We start from the raw sequence: 19,651 nt of genomic DNA on the forward strand, positions 1-19,651 counted from the left end.
TAGAAATATATAAATAGTTTTATTCTGTCAAATTACATATTCTTATCGTAGAATTCATTCTTATTTCTGCATAGTTCTTTGACAAAGTCTAGCAAGAAGACTGTTCATTTGTAGTAAACTATTAATTCCATCCACAATTCCTAGATGAGTTATTCCAATCTCCTAAAATGATAGTTCCAAATTTGTATTTTCATATCTATATTGATATAAAATATTCATTACATATTCATACACAATATAAATATATTTTAACTTACTTTTATAAAATCTAATTTTAATGGTTCTTCGATGGATAGATTTGTACAAACTCTGAATATATTACTGATCAAATCTTCTGCAGAATATCCCATTTTCCATAAATGTTCCATTATCTATAAACATTTATCAAAAAGGGCATTTTATATTCTTATGGTATGTTAAATGGAAGTTTTTAAAAAGCATAATATCTTACCCCATATGCTTTGGAAATTTTACCCTGTGTACATAATTCCAACATTTCTTTAACAAGTAATGGATGTGGTTCGTCACAGACTTTAAAAACATTCTCACTGTTTACATGTCCAAAACCATTATAAGTTGATTGTAAATTATTTAGAGCCTGTCTCATATCACCCTGTGCAGTAAATACTATTGCTTCTAAACCATCATCTGTATGTGAAACCTAGTTAATTCATTATATATATAGTGTTATTGCAATACATTTTCATTCAAATATTTAAATAAAAATACAACAATTTGTTAAAGATTGATCGTACATCTTCTTTCTGACAAACTTCAATAATCTTTGCTAAAATTTGCGCATCTGATAATTTTCCATATCTTAACATGGCACAGCGTGACTGTATTGGCTCGATAATTTTTTCACTTGTATTACAAGCTAGTGCAAACCTAGTTGTATTGCTATATATTTCCATTGTCCTACGTAATGCTTGTTGCGCACCATCAGTCATGCTATCAGCTTCATCCAGAATTATTATTTTGTGTTTTCCTTTTGCCAAATTTACCTGAATAAACATGGAATAAATGTTTGACGAAGAAAATTTAAACAGGATATATGAGGGGGTTTGATATAGTATCAAACATAGAAAAAATACTTACCCTCTTTTGGGCAAACATTTTAATTTTATTTCTGACAACATCTATTCCTCTCTCATTTGACGCATTTAATTCTAATACTGCTTCCTTAAACGCTGGTCCTAATAAAATACGTGCCAAACATAATATAGTTGTAGTTTTACCAACTCCCGGTGGACCAGCAATGATAATATTAGGACAGTTCCCATGTTCAGCAAATACCGACAATCTGGATACTGTGTCTTCATTACCAACAATGTCAGAAAATATTTGTGGTCGATACTTTTCAATCCTAAACAATTAATGACCTTCATTTATTAAATTACTTTGTTTGCATTTTAACTTCCTTTTCTATTACTCTATGAATATATAAATCAATTATGGAATAAAAACATAACCTCAAAATTTGTTAATTTCGAAATTATATATTTATTTATACTGACATACCATGGCAAATTGGCCGATTTCTTATCTTTTTCTTTATTTTTTATATTATAACCACTCGTCGATGGCACAGCTTCAATATTCATAGGTTCACCGACTGTATTCTCAACTCCCATCTTTAAACTTTAAGTTAAAATCGCGGGAAAAATCGACCAGTTCGTTTAAACATGGATAAAATAGGAATATAAAGTAACAAGTTTTGATCATTTTTGGGACAGTGCAAACAGGAGAGTTGCATTATCGATTAGTAATGATTCTTGATAATAGAGGAACAATACCTACGTACTAAGTTCTTAAAAATTTATATTCAAAATATTTCATTTACGGAAAGTATTTATTATCTAAAAATACTATAAGAGAAAGATAGAAGAAAATACATATAGTAGAAGGAAAGAAAGATATATAATGTAATTTTGCGATAATATTGACGGGGTAACAAAATACGACGCTATGCCTTAAGAGGTCGCGAGTATCGATCGAATTTTGCGCATCTAGTAAATTTTACGCGATCGTCTCTCTTTCACTATCGTTTTGTCGATGGCTTATGGAATGAGATTTCAATATGGCAGCCGTCGTGATATCTGCACGAGTCAGTATCGCGGAAATGTTTTGAACTCGTTGAGTAATCGCGACAACCGGTTGACGTACAACGCATAGGTTAGTAGGACGAAATGACATTTTGTTCTTGTATCAGCTTTCTTCATCGAATAGATCAGTTTGTGTCAGGAAACCGGGTTTTCGTGAGAATCGTTTTTCTCGTAAAGTTGGGCCGCTAAAGTATATAGTTTGGCCGCAGTATCGTTCCAATGCAGGCATAGGTTACCTCGGCATTTTCATTCCTTGAATCAAATTCAAACGCATATCACCTTAAATGGGAATCCGAAGCTCGTTTCGTTTAACCTGACGATGTATGTGCATGTAACATCATGTATGTTTTGCGATTGTATGCTTGATGTGTGTACGTTTTTCTCAGCGAGGCTACATGTATGCGTGTACGTGCCAGGTGTGTGGATGCTGTTGTCGATGCGTGTATATTCATGAAATGTTTAGAATTGTCGCTTATCTTTTCTTTTCGAACGGGACATTGGTTGAGTGTCGCGCGTGTTTAAACGTCAAGAAAGAAGACTCGTCGTGTGTGTTTTTGACACATCTCGCCATGCTGAATGGACAGCATGGTGTTGCGGCCCGCTACGTACCGAACAATTCACTTGGGAACGGCATTTGGTAAGTTAATATAACTTCTTCTGTGTCATTTTTCCCCTATCATCGTTCAGTCATCGAAATTTTTATGACAAGTGCTTTCTATTGTATCGTTCTTCGATATCATTTAACATCCCACTGTATTTTGAATATCAGCGCCATGAAATTTCTTCATTATTTTATTTAGAAACTAGTGTCATTCTTAATTACTTACGTTGAAAATTAAGGAATTCTATGAATTGCTTGTTAATGCAAATACGTAGTATACTACTTTTATTTCGACATACTCAGATAATCGTTTCCGGTTCTTCTTGATATTCGAAATATTTAATCGTGGGAAGGACATGATTCATTAAATTTTGCTAAGTTTGCGTCCTGCTAAATGCGATTCCATTTTTATTTGTTCAACATTTTTAAATTTTATACACACACGATATTTTACATAATTGATAATAATAGAAATTAAATTGTTATTAGTTTATTCAAAATCGACCACTTTATTTATCGCATGTTATTAAATTGTGACATATTCATAGCTAAAATCTGTGTATATATATTTATAGATATTGGACATCTATTGCTTATTGCGTAATCCGTTCCTAATTTATTTTACATTTAAGTAATATCATATGCATAAATCAAACAATGTAACATCCGTTGTGCTGTGATATAGATTTCATCATCTTACTTATTAGCATAAAATCTACTGAACGAATTTTATATGTGTATATATATATATATAAAGCAATAAATTACAATTTTCTTGCACAAAATGTTTGAAAAAGGTTTGTAGTACTTACGTTCTTCATTTTAATATACTCATTTATACAGTAATTTTACAATTAGTTTTAATTAACTAGACAACCACGTTCAGGAACATTGATGAATATTGATTTGAAAAAAGCAGACATATATGTATATACGTAGATAATAAAGCGCAGCTTCAGCATGTAAAGTATGCAAGCATACACAGTTACTTGAACGTATAACGCGTGTTATAAGTTTACATTAACACGTGTTATTGAATTCGATTATTTCCCACGATTGAAAGAGCATATTTATTATCTTTTGGGGATTCATTTTTGCACTAAATCCGTAACTATATTAAATAAATCTTAATTCAATACAATAGTTAGACTGCGGATGCTTATGCATTTTTTAATAATTTAATATTTAATTCAATTCGCGATATGAACTATTATTCAAACATTGTTTTTTTTTACGGTTATATCTTTAAATCTAAAAATCTATTTTTAAATTCGCTGTCTAAATATTAGGACAAAACGGTGTTACAATATTAGTATTAGAACAGATTCTACTGGTTATTTAAATTCTAAATTTGAACAACTATCAATCATTGGAAACGCGTAAATTCTCTTAATCCGACAGCTATTGTTTTCTTGTCTAACTTTCTGTAGTGCATCAGTATAATTATGGTTGATTTTATACATATTTGTTGCTAGAATTCGGTCTAGATTATATATATATATATACCTTTGAAGCACCTATTTTCTGCTTTTCGGCCCTGACATATTCGGTTGACGCATTCTGTAGATTACATCGAATAATTAGAGAATACGTACTGGTATCAGTCGTGGTCGGCTGTTTTTGGCCCGATCATTTATACTCTTTCTGAATTTACTAGACGCTAGAGAAATATTACAGTGTAAGAAATATTACGCATTAAATCTTCGCTACTGGCTTTTCGTTTCGGTTGGCCAATCGAATCCGCAAATATCAAATTATCCGATTTGTCTAGAGTATATCCGGTTTAAGTATCTACTGCGCAATTCAAAAGATTACGTTAATATTGGAATCTCTGGAAATATCGATAAAAAACAATTTAAACGTTTCAGTAAGTTTCTCGTATAAAATAAGGCAACTTCGGTGCATAACCTTTTTTTTTTGTATATGTGTATATGTTTATTTACTTTCTGGCTTCGCAGCCCGGAGACAAGGACTTGGCTTACACATTTCCAACTCGCACTCATTCCCATACAACCGCCACGGTACTCGCCATATCCAAAAACCCACACTCCCATCTCAAACACACATATCACCTTTCATATCTGATACTAAGAACATAACATTTTTTGTACTTTCAATAATCGCAGTCTAATCCTGCTGTGTCGTTTTGGTCATTCTCGATGCCTAAGAATTTGTCTGCTAAAATGAGATCACGATTAATGTAAAAATTAGGGCATCGCGATAGAGTTAAACCGATCGTACTGTATAAAACGCTATGGAAGAATTAGTTAATCATTCGTGAGAACACTTTTCAAATTGCACCGTTTGTTATCGTTATAATTGTCAAAAAGCGATACAGCGTATCTCTATTATGTTTTCGGATGCTTAGATTAGCGGATTGTTGATATCAGTTCGTAGAATTGAACTCGAGCCTTGCTGAATGCGCTTCAGAGAACATTTCTTAACTTCTGTTTGCGTTTAGACGGGATTACTGAAATCGTCAAACAGCGCCGATGGCGCAGTAATAAAGTAGCTTTGAAAAAATATGAAACGTGCATTAATATTTGTAACGATAATTCAGATGGATATAGCGAAAAAAATTGATATGCTTCGACACATGTCGAGTATAGTATCTAATTAGTATTGCATACATGAAATGCAAAGTATTTGGGAAAATTATCTTCAGATCGTTGCTCACTCTGAAAATGAATTGCTTCTTGAATATCCTTAATTCAAGAGCCTACACGTATTCCTAAGCGTAATCTCTTCAGTGTATTCCTGTAAAGCTTTTAAGCGAGTTATTATAAAAATATGTATTAATAATAATAGGTTTATGGGCCATTACGTTTAGAAAATATCAAGCCACTGTCTTTCATGCGTTCTTTCTTTTATATAAAAAACTTATCGTAATTATCAAAGTTGATAAAACAAGATGGATTGTGTGTCTTTTAACAACGTTATTCATTGCTTCTTGCGCATAGTTTTTCCGCAGTCTGTTTATTATGCAAACATAGAGATTTGCTGATGAATTAGTAGCAGAACTAATTTCAGAAACTGAACGCATTAAACAATAAAAACTTGCACATGACTCACACAGAACACTCGAGATGGAATATTGACGTGTAGGCGTATCATTGCATATTTTTTTTCATTTGTATCCAAATTTACCCACGTGTGAGATCATCATAGATATCATCAATTGAGAAACGAACAGAGCTTGAAATAGACATCTTTATTAAGTATATTTATTAATCCAACGACAGCTACGGTTCCGTTAACGCAACATTTCATTTACAATCTTTTTCTTGTTTAATTTACAGGATCGTTGAATTCTATTTTCTAACATTACGGTTATGACAGGAAGTTCCAAGGACTTGCTTGATATTATTTTGTTATCGCGTTTTTATTGGACGTTAAAATTGCGTCAAAAGATGCATTAGAATAGTTACGGAAACGGAGAATTTCTTTGCTCTATAAATAACAATTTATTGCGATTGCACTGTCTTTAGAATGTCTAGGCCCGTATCTAAAAGAGGAACTACGTACTGTACGGTGTTCTAAGAAGGGAGAATACTTAATAAATTTGGACCTCATTGTGTGCTAATTTTGCGAATCGGTATAGATGCATTTACTCCTGCAACTGACGTGAAACATATCAGAGTTTGAACATTTTATGGCTTTAACTGCTTTCTCTTTCTTAATTATTTGACTTAAATATATTTCAAATAGTTACAAATTAAAAAGTTGGAACAAGTTATTACAGAGATTAATGAAATTAAAAGTTCCCACACTGGTTAACGAGAATTTATGTACCTTGCATGTTGTTTTTATCTTGATATTTTTGATGAAAAGTTTCTTCCAACGAAGAAAGATATTTTCGCCGGTTAAATATCTTTTCGTGTCAAAAATTTCGCCATATATCTATGTTAAGAATCGTGGATCTTAATTACCGAAATAAATGTATAGGAACACTTGGATTACGCTTAGAATTGATATCAAAATAGTTTCAGATTTATTTAATATGTGATTTACAAGATATTCGCCGATATACATTTGCACGCGTCTCAGCACTTTCTTTGTCTCACCATCTTCTATACCACACTACTAACGAAACAGTTGCATTCATCTGTTTTTCGAGACGCTGTGCACGCACATACTCCACACACTCATACTCATATATGTGCGTCACTACTACGCGGCTAATCTAACGTAGTACATAAAATTACACATATCTCGATAATCTATTTTATTTGACAAACATTAATAGAGATTATAAAAATTCCAAGATAAGTATTTTTTTGCGGGAATACCAACTAAATTGTTACTTTTCGCTGATCACTAACGAAATTCCTGAAAAATAAAGATATTCGCGAATAGGTTGCGGATGTCTATGGGTTTGTGAAACGTTTAAATGAAATATACGTGATAGACAAAAATTGTATAAAATACAAAGTATTGCGTAAAATATCAAAAGCGCAGTATCTATTCGTTATGATGTTTAACACGTGGAATAAATCTCCGCGTTGTGGTTCCATTTCTCTAGTTTAGCATTTACAAAAATACTAATTTGCGTAAACATCCGCAGTCTATTTATAAAACGACGCACGATTAAAAATACGAATCTGCGACAAGCGCAGTCTCGCATCAAAACGATTGTAATTATCGCGAGAAACTTTCAGGAATCGCTTCTTTGCATCTCGCGCATTTTAAAAGAGCAAGCAATGAAGAGATGGTAACGAGCCAAGTGATGATATATTGTGCGATTGCTGTTACACAATCCTCTTCACCAAATCTATAGATCAACTGTCTTGGCACTATTTCGCACGGTGCCCTACCTACCTAGACCTTATTTTCATTGTGGTTCCCATTGAAAGTTTATACTTTTTAATCTTTTATGTAATATTCTTTATGGCTATTGTCCACAGCGATTCGCGAAAGTAATTTTAACACGATTATTAAAGTTGGAACGTATTTTATATGCGTATAACGTGGCTCGCAAAAGTATTTGAATGCTTCTGCGAATCTTATTAGAATATTTCATATTCTATTTTTATAAACTACTTTCATTTTTCCAGTTTTACATGGCAGATGAGGAAACAGCATTACGTATATGTATTGTAATAACGTAAATCCTTGGGGTAAATCAGACGATCGATTCTGGAAAATTTTATTTTGGGAATAATTTTGGGATAATACAAATTTTACCTGGAAAATCGAGAATCGTTCTTCTCTCGTAATCTATTCTATTCAGCAAATGACTGCCGGTAGAACAAGACAAAAATAAAAATGTCGCTTGTCGGGTAGTTTGAATTCTATAGAATTTACATATATATATATATATATATATATATATATATATATATATATTTGCACTTTAAACTTAAGTTTGTAATTAAGTTGTATTAAGTTTGTACACGTATTAGATAATTTTAAAACTTTTATCGCTTACACTGCTCTTCTTCTTTATCCGTAACGATACCAAAAAAAAAGAAAAAAAATGAGGTAGTTACGATATCTCACGACAATATTAAAGATGACGACGAAGTGAATGAATCTCCGCATCTCGACTGATAAAGATAAAGCGCACAAAGAACACAGACCACACCCTCGACCACACTGGAAAAGAAGAGAACCTATTCGTTCTCATTAATTGAAGAATCGCTGAGTGAATAGGTATAACTAACTCTCTAATTAAGAACGGATAATTTTAAGTAAGTGTGTGTGTGTGTGTGTGTGTGTGCATGGGTGCGCGCGTGTGTCAAAAGAAATTGTGCTGTGGTTGCACCTAAATGCCACGCACCCGACCTAGTACAATGCATATCTTTTCGCGCGAGTTCATCCCGAATGTAAGATAGAATTGGGAAATGTTGCAGAAGACTGCTAATGCGTTTCCAATTAATCATTCGGCTTCTAACCGTTTGTATAATTTCTTTGCAAATAACACGCAGTGGCTCGTAGAGATATTCGAATATCTGAACCAGGAAATTTCTAGCTAAGTTTATAGAAAGCAAAACTATTGCAATTCGTTTCTCATCTGTAATTTTATAATTGAAATACATATGGTGTATCTACCATCGGTCGAAATACAACAATTTAGAGCAAAGAGGAGTACTTTTCTTTCATAGAAGAAGGAAACAAGGGAAACAAGCTGTGTAAATAATAATAATCTTTGCGGTGTTGATATTTGCCAAGATGGATTTGAGGAAGTCCGCGATAAAACTGTTTTGTAGTTCTCATTATGTAGCTCTACTTAGTGCGCTAATATTCGCCACGCGAATTTTGAATCAACGTAACAGAATCAAGATTTTTGGTCGTAGAGTATCGTTACGATGCTATCGCAATAACGTGATTAAATGTTCGATTGCTGTTGGTTACGGCGAGCTGTGTCGTCCTTTACCCAACATTTGCTGCACGTGTTCCGTTAAAACAGGTAGCTTGCAATAAATTATTTTTATAATTATTTATATCTACCACCTTGACCTTTTTCTTGAATGGGAAGGCGATATGGTGGAGGAAGACTGCTTTATCTCTTGCATTACAAGGTTGTTTATTGGGTAAACATGCAATGTATATGCGGTCTCGTGCGTATATCATCGTAAAAATTTCAAACACGTCTGCTCCATAAAAACTTTAAACGATTAATATAACACGTCGAATTAGAAATGTGTCTTCGTGGAACGTACAACAAATAGGTATTTCTTTTCACGGTTGGTTATTTCTGTTATTAATTTGTGGCAGGTTCTCGAAAATTGCCAGTTTTTCTGTATGTAATAAATAATAAATAAATAAATAAGACTGACAGGTGAAATTCGGCAACTTGAAAACTCAACAAATTTTGCGACCTTTCATAAATGTAATTTATGTGATGCTAATAACGGTCTAATTTTTTTTCCTACTCAAAAACGATCTTAAGAGTGAAAACTCCGCCCCCATACCATAAAGAAATCTTAATTTTTGATATTATCGTGAATATCTAAGGAACTTTATAAGATACAGAAGAAAGTTAAATAAAAAATTGTATTCTTTCTTATAGCCTATATCGTGGGTGTGAAAAATTTTCAAAAGAAATTTCTTCCCCATAATCCACTTCCACCTATGATCTTTCGAAGGTTCAATTCTTGGTGTATTTTTTTCGCCCCCTCTTTATTTACACGATACAATAAATCCACGATATGTACGTGATATCTCACTTATTTTTAGACACGACTCATTCTCTCTACTTATTGTTAGTTGGATATTAGCGAGAAAATGCTACCGTAACCGTAACATTTATTTATATCCGACATATTTCAGGATAAGAAATACAGAACAAATTACGTCTATAATTTAATATAGTTAATATAATTTAATCAATATAAGTAATTTACATGAGCTGCAATAGCTACACAAGAGCTCACGAGCAGCGTTGTACGTTGTTTCAATTCATTTATTTATTCGTAAGGAGCTGCTCGAACAGTATCCATACGTGTGACAACACGAAATAAAACAGGGGGTAGTTTTTGAGAAAAACATTCATTTTTGAAAATTGTTCACATCAGCAATACAGATCATAAAGAATACTTCAACTTTTAATGTAACTTTTTTCCTATATCTTACACATATAATTTCTCAAATATTCAGGGTAATATGAAAAGACGAGATTTCTTTGGCGTTTGTTTTACCCCGTTTTTCTGCAGAAAGAAAACTGTTCCGTTATTAGCATCGCATGAGCTAAATTTCTGCACCGTCAAATTTGTTTGAATTTTCGAATCGCCGAACTTCCCTTTTAAATAATTCGTGGTTTTATCGGTACTCGGGGAGAAAATATTATGTTTCTAATTGCATGACGTAAAAGTAATGTGTCTATAGCAAAGAAACATGAATATAGACAGTGTAAATATTCCGGGGCGTGTCTAAACTCGTGCACGAAGCCTTTTCATAAGGAATCCACGAGAGAATAATTATCTCTTTCAAGAAAAATGAGTTTGTATATTTCTCAGAAATTCAGCGATTAAGTTACAAAAATGTATGATTAAAACACGTCGGTCTCTGTAGATATAATTTCTCGTTAGGTATACAACTTTCAGTATATCAATTAATCTTTTCACAATCTAATTGCACAGAATAATTATGACTTATACTTACTCTCTTAAATCCAATTAATTCGATACATACTGCAACAAATATGTAACTCTGCTAAAACGACCGCATCAACATTTAGGTAAATCGATATAGTAATAAAGTATAATAACAAACAAGGCTTATAGACATTGAACAGTTAAATTCTGTATATTAACTTCCATTCATTCTTATTTTTAACTGCTGCTTTCGTAATAAAATAACATTTCGAAGTATAAAGGGGAAATATTTAAGGCAGCTTTTTTGTCTCTATTATCATCGCGATAAAATATATTTTCACAGTACCGAACGCGAATAATTAAATGGAATGAATTCCAAGCTTCATCTGTGTCATATAACAGCAAATATTTCAAGAGATTTATTTCAATCATTTAACGTGATACCCTTCAGCACTCCAAATGAAGCATGACAACGTAATCGATATTTCACTACCACGATCTTTCTGTCTTTTTTTATTTTATTTCGAAAATACGTGTCGGGAACAACGAGAGTAACAACACTGCACAGTGCGAAATGTCAGCAATATAGCACGAAAAAATTCAATTTTGATAATGAACCGAATAATGATTGGTGAAAATATTTTTGAACATTTACCACACACGATCTTTACGTGTCATATAAAACGTATTAGAATATGCAAGTTACATTCTTTTGTTAACCATGGGAATAACCATCGTTACTCCCAGCATTCCTTAAATTTCCCATCTACCAAGCAGTTTGCTAATTGATCATAGGTCGGGATTTTGCCCTGATACGCGGTCATTTCAAAATTCATATTCATAATGAAATGACATAATCGGATGACTCTTCCCTTTTAAAATTTTATGCAAATACAATTTGAACCTGATAACTTTCTATAAATGAATCACTATAATTATAAATATATAATCTGCGCTCTAGCTGTCTTGCCTTTACTTTCAGCGACATTATTCCAATATCTATATTTTTTTCGTTTTATTAACAAACATTAAATATGTATCAACGTCTGGTCGAATATAGATCGTGCCGTATGTTACTGGAAAACCCATGAAACTATTGAAACAAAATCCGCAATCACTTAGTTGGCAACCCAATATAAAAAGTTCGTATCTCCTTAGCGCAATGTATAATTTTGCCTGGTTGGATCGCTGAAACGTCACTAAGAACTATCGGTTAGACGCGAATTACGAAAGAGCAGCAAATCGGACTTGGTCGCAGGTGGAAAATGTAGAAACGACAAATGATTATGCTTCACCTTGTACTTCTTCCGCGTATCTATATTCAGCCCATCCGGTCACTGTGTTCGCCACTATTGATCCATTACAGCTACGTGCAATGCTGGAACCAACTTTTACACGCGACAAGAAGGTAAAAACAAGCAAAAGTTACTCTTTTTTTCCTTTTATCGTGTTTGCACATTTTCCTTTCTCGGCTTTTCCTGTCACATCGTACCGCAAGAAACTGAGAAACATTGTCGACCGCAGATAATATCTGCGAAGCCAGCGACCACCGATATCGTTTACGATCGAGACATCGCTTCATCTTTTATAAATTGAAACGCTGAAAAAGTTATATCGATAGAGAGCTGATGTTTGCCGATGTTGACAGCCGTAAAAAAAAATGTCAGAAGAAAGTATCGCGTCTCTGGGTAGATAGTCGTTTCGGTTTTGATACTCTGAAGAACAATTTGTTGGAAGTAGAGAATTACGTATGCTAAATTAAATTCGTTTAACTGTTGTTCCCAGTAGAGAAAATTGAGAATGATTGTTACGCTTATCAGTTGATAAAGTTTCGTCTCTTTAATTGAAGAATTTACAGCAATAACGGGGTAGCAGGAAAATGTTTATCTCGCTTTACATAAAATGGAATATCCTAAAATGGAAGGTACCTGTTAAATTCAGCCCAAGGCATAATCGTTAAGACCGTTTGAATATTTTTCAGTGTCATAATGTTAAAACAACAAGGAATTTTTTTTCTTATTTTTACACTTATCGATGAAATTTTTATTTTGCTAGAACAAGCGTGCCACGTGAAAATTCCAAACGTTGTGGAAACAAAGTTGAACCACAATCAAACCAGTGTTTAACATCCAAAGGACAAAAGTTTAAAAATATCCAGTTGTAGCGAATTTCCGACCAGCTTAGGGAATATTTTCAAACTGATACACCCCTGTTCTTCTTCCTCGTTATATTGCACTGTAATTAATTTACAGGTCGATTCGATTCGGAAGAACACGAAAAGTAGTACTGCGAAAATAGCAGCACGAAACCGTAAAAGCGATTTTTCTAATTCAAACAATAGAATGTAAAAGTAAAATGTAGAGAAACGATAAAACCATAGACGATTGAAAGTTTGTATTAATACTATTATTTATTTCACCTATCTCGAAGCAAATTTTTCAAAATCCGGCCGAAGATTAAACATAAATTGCTTTTACGACTTGAACTGCATAACAGTAAACGCTTGTTAAAAAAAAAAAGAGTATGGCGTTGAAGGAAGATAGCAACACGAAGCGCGTTAGTACGATATTGATACTAATTTCATGAGTCCTTTGCCCTCGGCAACCGTTGTTGCCTGTTTTTCATTAACTCGGTAATTAAAAGCTGAATTCACGAGGAGAAATTTACGGTTACTTTATTTGCGTATGTATATTTTATATTTTTATATATGTATTTTACAGGAAAATTTACGGAATTTTTAACTTTCATAGCATAATTTTTCATTAGTGTAAAATTTCAAAGCTTATGTAAGAATAACAAATTTTTAGGTGGTTTTATAATTACGAGACACAGCGAATCCTCGCTAATGTAGCGTGCGCAAGGTGCGAAGCTTTTTACGAGCTGATGTATTTAGCGCTAGCTTGGTCACAGTCGCACGATTACTTCATGATTTCCGGCATACGCGATGACGCACAGAAACTGATTTGGAGAGTGTACGCCACCGGCCTACCTGTTGAGACGACGTACAAGTAATTTTAAACAGCGTTTTCATTGCGCTTTGTACGTCCGTCAAACAAACGGGACTCCGAGTTTCGATCCGATTACGCGTTTAGTTCAAATTGCGAAAACTATCTTTTAAAAGCTTGTCGAATTGCCTGTCGCTTCTGCGCGAAGATTACTCTTTCTTTCGTGCGTTTTTCTTTTTATTCTTATCTCATCGTTGTTGCCTCGACTCCCAATCTCGACTATAAACTCGTTAAACGCAATAAACTGAGCAACGCTGAAGGTTCACCTAATGTCAATTTATTTTTGCATAAATATTCGCGGTCTATCAATATTTAGTAAATTAATTAGTATCTGTAGGATGTTCGATATGCCTAACTTTATTTTGTCTTAAACCTCATGTGGATTAGTCGAGTTACCTGAATTCGAACAACTCGAGACCACTTTGTCAGTATCAACTTGTTAATTTATTAAACTTGAAATACATTTTCAAGTTATCCTTATTCTTAGTAGTTTTATAGCTTGGATTCGAGTAACTTGACCGATCTAACGAGTACTTTGTTACGAGCAGTACTTTTAGCAAAAATTCCCTTTGAACTTAAATGAAACGAAATAAATATTAATTCAATGAAACTTCTTTTCTTTTAATATCTATAGTTGCATATGGTTTCTTTATATTTATTAAATGCAAGGATTATTTGATTTATAGATACTATTATTTATCATTTTTATCTGTCGTGTACAAACAGAATGAGAGGAACCACAACGAAAATAAAGTAACGATTACCCTCGGTTCTATGGCTCGATCCAGTTCTCTTTGTTTTGCTTCCTAATTTCCTTAACCAATAACAAATTATACCTTCCTATTTGTACTTTCACGATGCATCTCTTTTCAGTACAGAAAGAAATATCTTTTTCTAGTGCCGATTATATTTTATTTATAGCTGTGTCGGTTAGAAGTATGTGATTTTCTTTGTTTACATTTTTTTATACGTTTACTTTAATTACTTAATGAATTTGTTTTTTATTAACTTCTCCTGTCTTTGTAATTGTATTCGATGAATATCCGTTCAAACGTATGTACATCGAGTGGAAGGTAATTCCACCGATTTTCATTCTTGGCGCATCTGCGAAATCTTAAAAAGGTCTTATTTCGAAAGAACAAGGTACTTAATCGATACTTGGTCCATTTTCTTGCAACGCCATCATGGTTCAGATTCTATAGAGTAGTGGATAACGTAGATGTCTGCAATACTGTCGCAAACTTACGTTATCGATTGTACTTAGTCTCGATTGTGTCTCTAGATGGTGCCACATATTTGAATTCAGGATTCAGGGTTGCCTCGTAAAATTTCAATGTCTCGTTACCTCACTACGTATTTCTTTATTACTAATTTCTCTTTTCCTCAAAATACACATCTCGTTCTTGTCATAATTCGATGAAAATTAAATTTCTACAGTATGCGATGTATGTTAAATATTGCTTTCGTATTTTATGCGGCGATTTTGTAATATTTGAAGAAAGAAAGAAAAACGGACAAAGTGTCGTTAAGATTACAGTAGAAGAACAAAGAAACGAAATATTAAGGCAAGCTTCAGTTTAATATATATGTGTGTATATATATTCATGCGCACGACTTGGTGAAAACGACGAAAAGGTAGAAAAAGAAAACGGAAGTTGGCAAATACGAACGTTGCAGATATAATGTTATTGATTCTGGAAGTATTAGCTGTCCCGTTCCCAAAAAATAAAAACGAGAGAAAGGTGACCCGAAACATGCGAAACTCTGGAAGCTTATAATTTCATTCATTTTGAAAACATTTTATCTCGCGCACATATACCTACATTTAAGTTTATATATTTGCTACGTTTGTTTTTAAATCCTTCGCAGGCAGGCATATTTTTTTATACTCTGTGGGCAAACTGGATCGCTTAACCTCGTCTCTGACTTTTTTATTTTTATAGGCTTTCAAAAAATGTACGAAAGTTCCGAAATATTTTAATATTTATCTTCCTACTACATTATACAGGCGTTCGTTAACTTAAAATGTTCGAAACTTTTTTCGATACAGATAAAAATTCAGGAAAGAAATTTAAGAGTGAACTTTTTTTTTCATTTAATTGACCTAGTTTTACCGTTAACGTAGTTAACGATATTTTTTTACGTTCGTCGTTTATGATATGTGAAGGGTTTAATCGAAAAGAAACGTTTGTTGAAATTTCGTTTCAGACAGTTTTCACAACGCGATAAATTTCATTTTATTTCTACTCTCTCTTCCTTCCTCGAAAGGATTTCCATCATTTTATGTTTTCAGAGCATGCATGAAAGTTTCAGAATTTTCTTTTGCTTACTTAAAAGGTGACATTTTTTCCCCAACGAAATAATTATTCACGTAGCGCAAGAGACGCGCGTTTCCCATACAAATGAGCCATCGCTCCGTTATTGGCATAGAGTACATAGAAAATATGATTAGTATGATGGGATAATGTCTAAAGGAAGTTATTAAACATAATTACTTGCAGCTTCCAAATAGAATACACAACCGGCCACGCATAAGGCGTGGTATTTCAAGACGTGATATTTCGCTTGCGCTATTTAATTTATATCGTTGCGTTCCTGAACAAATTTACAGTTTCAGTCGCTTCCCACGGAACGGGATATTTCGCCGGGTCGTGGAACATTTTTGTAATTGACGATACAGCGAATTTAACATAACTAACAAGAATGTATTACATATTTAACGAAGTCCAGGAGCGAAGAAATAAATAACACAAATAAATGTCTCGAACCGTTTAAGATAGACGAGGTTTAAATATCTAGTATGTTTTACTGGCCAAATCGCTAAGGTCTATCATATATTAACAAGTATAGACAGTTTTATGCCTTTCAGTGTAAGCTCTAATGTATGCTTGAAGGATATACATTGATGTTAACTCTACACGTTTTTATACTCTGTGTCTGCAATTTTTTTTTTTTTTTTTTCTATTATGATTTATTTTCGCTCGCACGAGCATAAATCGCTATTGTACGACGGAGAAAAGGGACGAAACAAGAAATATAAATACCATTTTTTTTTTTATCTCTATAGTAACAAATCAGCGAAACAAAATTTTACTGCATTTCAGAATTCTACAGAACGTACTTTTGTGTTTCGAATAAACCTGAATGTTTGTTTCCTATTAACCTCTTAAAGATAAAACTAAGCAAAGACAAATTTTGTTCAATTCTGATTCACGTCGTAGACACATTCGAAGTAATCAATATACATTTTTATCTTTTTCTTTCGGATAACGTCTAGAGACGATAATTAAAACGTGAAATACGTTATTACGCGTATTATGTTTTAATTAAAAATTTATCTCTTAACGCGAGAATGCTTACTCTTATCTCATCGTTTCTTTACTTCGCATTTGAAGTGCAATTTAATACTTGCTCTAGGTAGATGATGTAATTGTTTATTTACATTCTGTAGTTATTCGTGTATCATAACTATTACTATCGAGTTCCATCTAGGATCGAAGAATTTGAAGAGATATTTGCTTGGCTTCGAATAGAATCTATAAATCACTCTGTTCGTGATAAAATCCACAGCCACAGAAGTTCCAAGCAACTGCGGAATTGAAAACAAGCAGAAGTCATTTTAAAGTATAAGTATTTTTAATGTCTACTAAGCAAACAAATACTAAAGTCTCAATTTTTAGAACACTCGATAGGATGTTTTCTTCTGCAGATATAATCCGTAGAAAATCTTACCGATTCTTTAATTGTAACTATTTTGGAATTCCTTCGATCGAAAAATAGCATGATCTAACGCTCCATTATTTAACGTGAAAACGTGTAATAGTTACAACATTCGATTAATATTATATTATTGTAATGTTAAATTAAATTAATATTATAGTATTATCGGTATGGTTTAAATATATTTATGCATTTTCCATTCTGTTGGACAGTTGCGTAATCTCGTGGGAATACGAATTTTTCACAAGCGAATAGCGTGGATTTTTTTTATTCCTGCACCTGTTAAATTGATCTAACTTTGACTATGCAATTTTTCGTTTGAAAATTCAATATTTCGGCTTTTTTCCAGTTGGAAATCATGTTTTTACAAATTTCATTGCACCTCTTCCATCATCCAATCCCAGGCCGAATCATAACGATTTCTCTGTACATTTATCAGTTTAGTATCTGCGCTTGCTTTCGCAAATTATGAAAATAATACGAAATAAATTTGATTAACGATTGAATCTCTCTTCATCCGTAAAAATAACTTTTCGCAATTTTGCAGAATATTATTTTTGAATAAAATTCGGATAAAGATAAGAACATTTTATGGAAACTGTAAATAAGTCTTTTTATACTTGATAGGATTAATAAATATGATCTAACTATTTACATGCAATCGGGAAAGAATTCGAAACTTCTCTTAAAATAGCAGAGATTCTATAAGAAGTTACAGCTTCAAGTCGGTCCGTACTTTTTCATTTACATGTATAGCTTCTGGATTTCTTAGTAAATCGTAAATTGTATCATGGCTCTGATATAAACTGTGTGAAATTCTTTAAACAGAATGCTTTTCACTCTTTGACTGTATTTCATCCTCGATTAATATTTCTTTCTTCTCCATTTTTATTCGACATTAAAATTTTATAAAACGAACGAAACCAAATTCGCTGTCGATGGTATTACGAATTAAAATATTGAAGTGGTTATTAAATTAATTACTGGAATGCATAAAAATCTATATAATATCAGTTTGCTTATGTCATAGAATAAATAAAAGGTAGCAGAGGTATCTACCTGTGGGAATCGGAGATTTAATCAAACTTTTTTCGATGACCCGCACCAAAAACGAATGAGATATAAAAGACAAACGAACGACATTCGAGACTTTCGAATCCATCGGCAACGAATCACAAGGACAGTTTCTAGTAGTGATTAAATTGTTCGCTAATGGAAATTAAAATTTTTATCTTTCTTTTTTAGAAGGTATTATCAACGAATTTCTAAGATTCTCTCAATAAAATGAATTTCCCAAACGCAACTTCGTTTAAACTGTTCTTATTGTTTATTTATATGCAAATACTGTATTTTTCAATTATTGTTTCAATAACATTGGCGATTAAAGCTGACTCTTCAATTTATAGTTATAGAAAAAATATTAGCGATCGAATCGTGGCATCTCCACAAACACCTAATCGCGAATATCAGAATTGAGATTTTTAATGATAAATGTTTAATCGAGCACGCGAGATTACCCCTTTAATTTGTCATCGACGGATTACGCCAGGCTTCAACATCACTCCCTGCTGTTCGTGCTGATTCATCAAAACAAAGTATAGGGCTGACTCCACAGAACCTTAACCGCGGAAAAATCTGATTATGTGTCCGAGAACTACTACATTTGTTACTCGAACGTATTCCGAGTTTATTAAAAAATAACGGTTTTACTCGTCACTAATTTTACTATAAGCGATCATTATACACGTTACAATCAATTTACATTGCGACTTAACTCATCTTCGCCGTTTAATCTACCCGCAAACAAAGCTAACGCGCTGAATGCTGCCTAAGAGGAATGAGTCGATTGGTACACAGCCAGCTGCTGCGCTATCTGACACATCGATGTCTTTTCGCAATAGATTAGACTTCGCGTTAAAGGGCTAACCTTGGACCATCCAAAGATAGATAAAGTGATTTCTTCCACGAGTAATTATAAAAAGTACAGACTTCTCCAGATGATATTAACAGTTTGTATCTTTACCTGCTAACCTCTTCAAAGAAAAAGTTCCATACAATGGAGAATTTATTCGCTGTGTAAGAAACCTTTTCTTTTAGAACATCGATAGATAGACACCAGTTCCGATAGGAACTGAACAGTTTAAAATAAAAAATTTTTATGTCGGATTTTTATGAAGAATCTCA

At 33.1% G+C, this 19,651-nt stretch overlaps 3 protein-coding genes across 4 annotated transcripts in view; 2 read left to right on the forward strand and 1 right to left on the reverse strand.

Moving 5' to 3' along the window:
• Positions 1-7: 7 nt before the first annotated feature.
• On the reverse strand, positions 8-1,781 carry LOC117237563 (replication factor C subunit 2). 2 transcript variants are annotated; one of them, XM_033501651.1, is made up of 6 exons: positions 1,522-1,781; positions 1,099-1,366; positions 756-1,004; positions 452-661; positions 258-371; positions 8-162 (listed from the first exon to the last, which is right to left on the reverse strand). In XM_033501651.1, exons 1-6 carry the CDS (start codon positions 1,632-1,634, stop codon positions 61-63), a joined length of 1,056 nt encoding a protein of 351 aa, XP_033357542.1. In that variant the 5' UTR covers positions 1,635-1,781; the 3' UTR covers positions 8-60. The 2 variants fall into 2 exon arrangements, with proteins under 2 accessions (XP_033357542.1, XP_033357543.1); XM_033501652.1 differs by having other exon boundaries at positions 9-162; positions 1,099-1,433; positions 1,522-1,609.
• Positions 1,782-2,025: 244 nt separating this feature from the next.
• The window catches only part of LOC117237564 (neurocalcin homolog), a 76,510-nt gene continuing 58,884 nt past the window's right edge, over positions 2,026-19,651 (forward strand). The window contains exon 1 of the mRNA XM_033501653.1: positions 2,026-2,175. The gene's annotated coding sequence lies outside the window, so the exon portion shown is untranslated. The remainder of the gene's footprint in view (positions 2,176-19,651) is intronic.
• The window catches only part of LOC117237566 (neuronal calcium sensor 2), a 64,502-nt gene continuing 47,043 nt past the window's right edge, over positions 2,193-19,651 (forward strand). Inside the window, exon 1 of the mRNA XM_033501662.1 lies at positions 2,193-2,742. The gene's annotated coding sequence lies outside the window, so the exon portion shown is untranslated. The remainder of the gene's footprint in view (positions 2,743-19,651) is intronic.

The sequence above is a fragment of the Bombus vosnesenskii genome, unplaced genomic scaffold (genome assembly GCF_011952255.1).
Source record: "Bombus vosnesenskii isolate JDL3184/JDL3185 unplaced genomic scaffold, Bvos_JDL3184-5_v1.1 scf7180000013379, whole genome shotgun sequence".
Lineage (NCBI taxonomy): Eukaryota > Metazoa > Arthropoda > Insecta > Hymenoptera > Apidae > Bombus > Bombus vosnesenskii.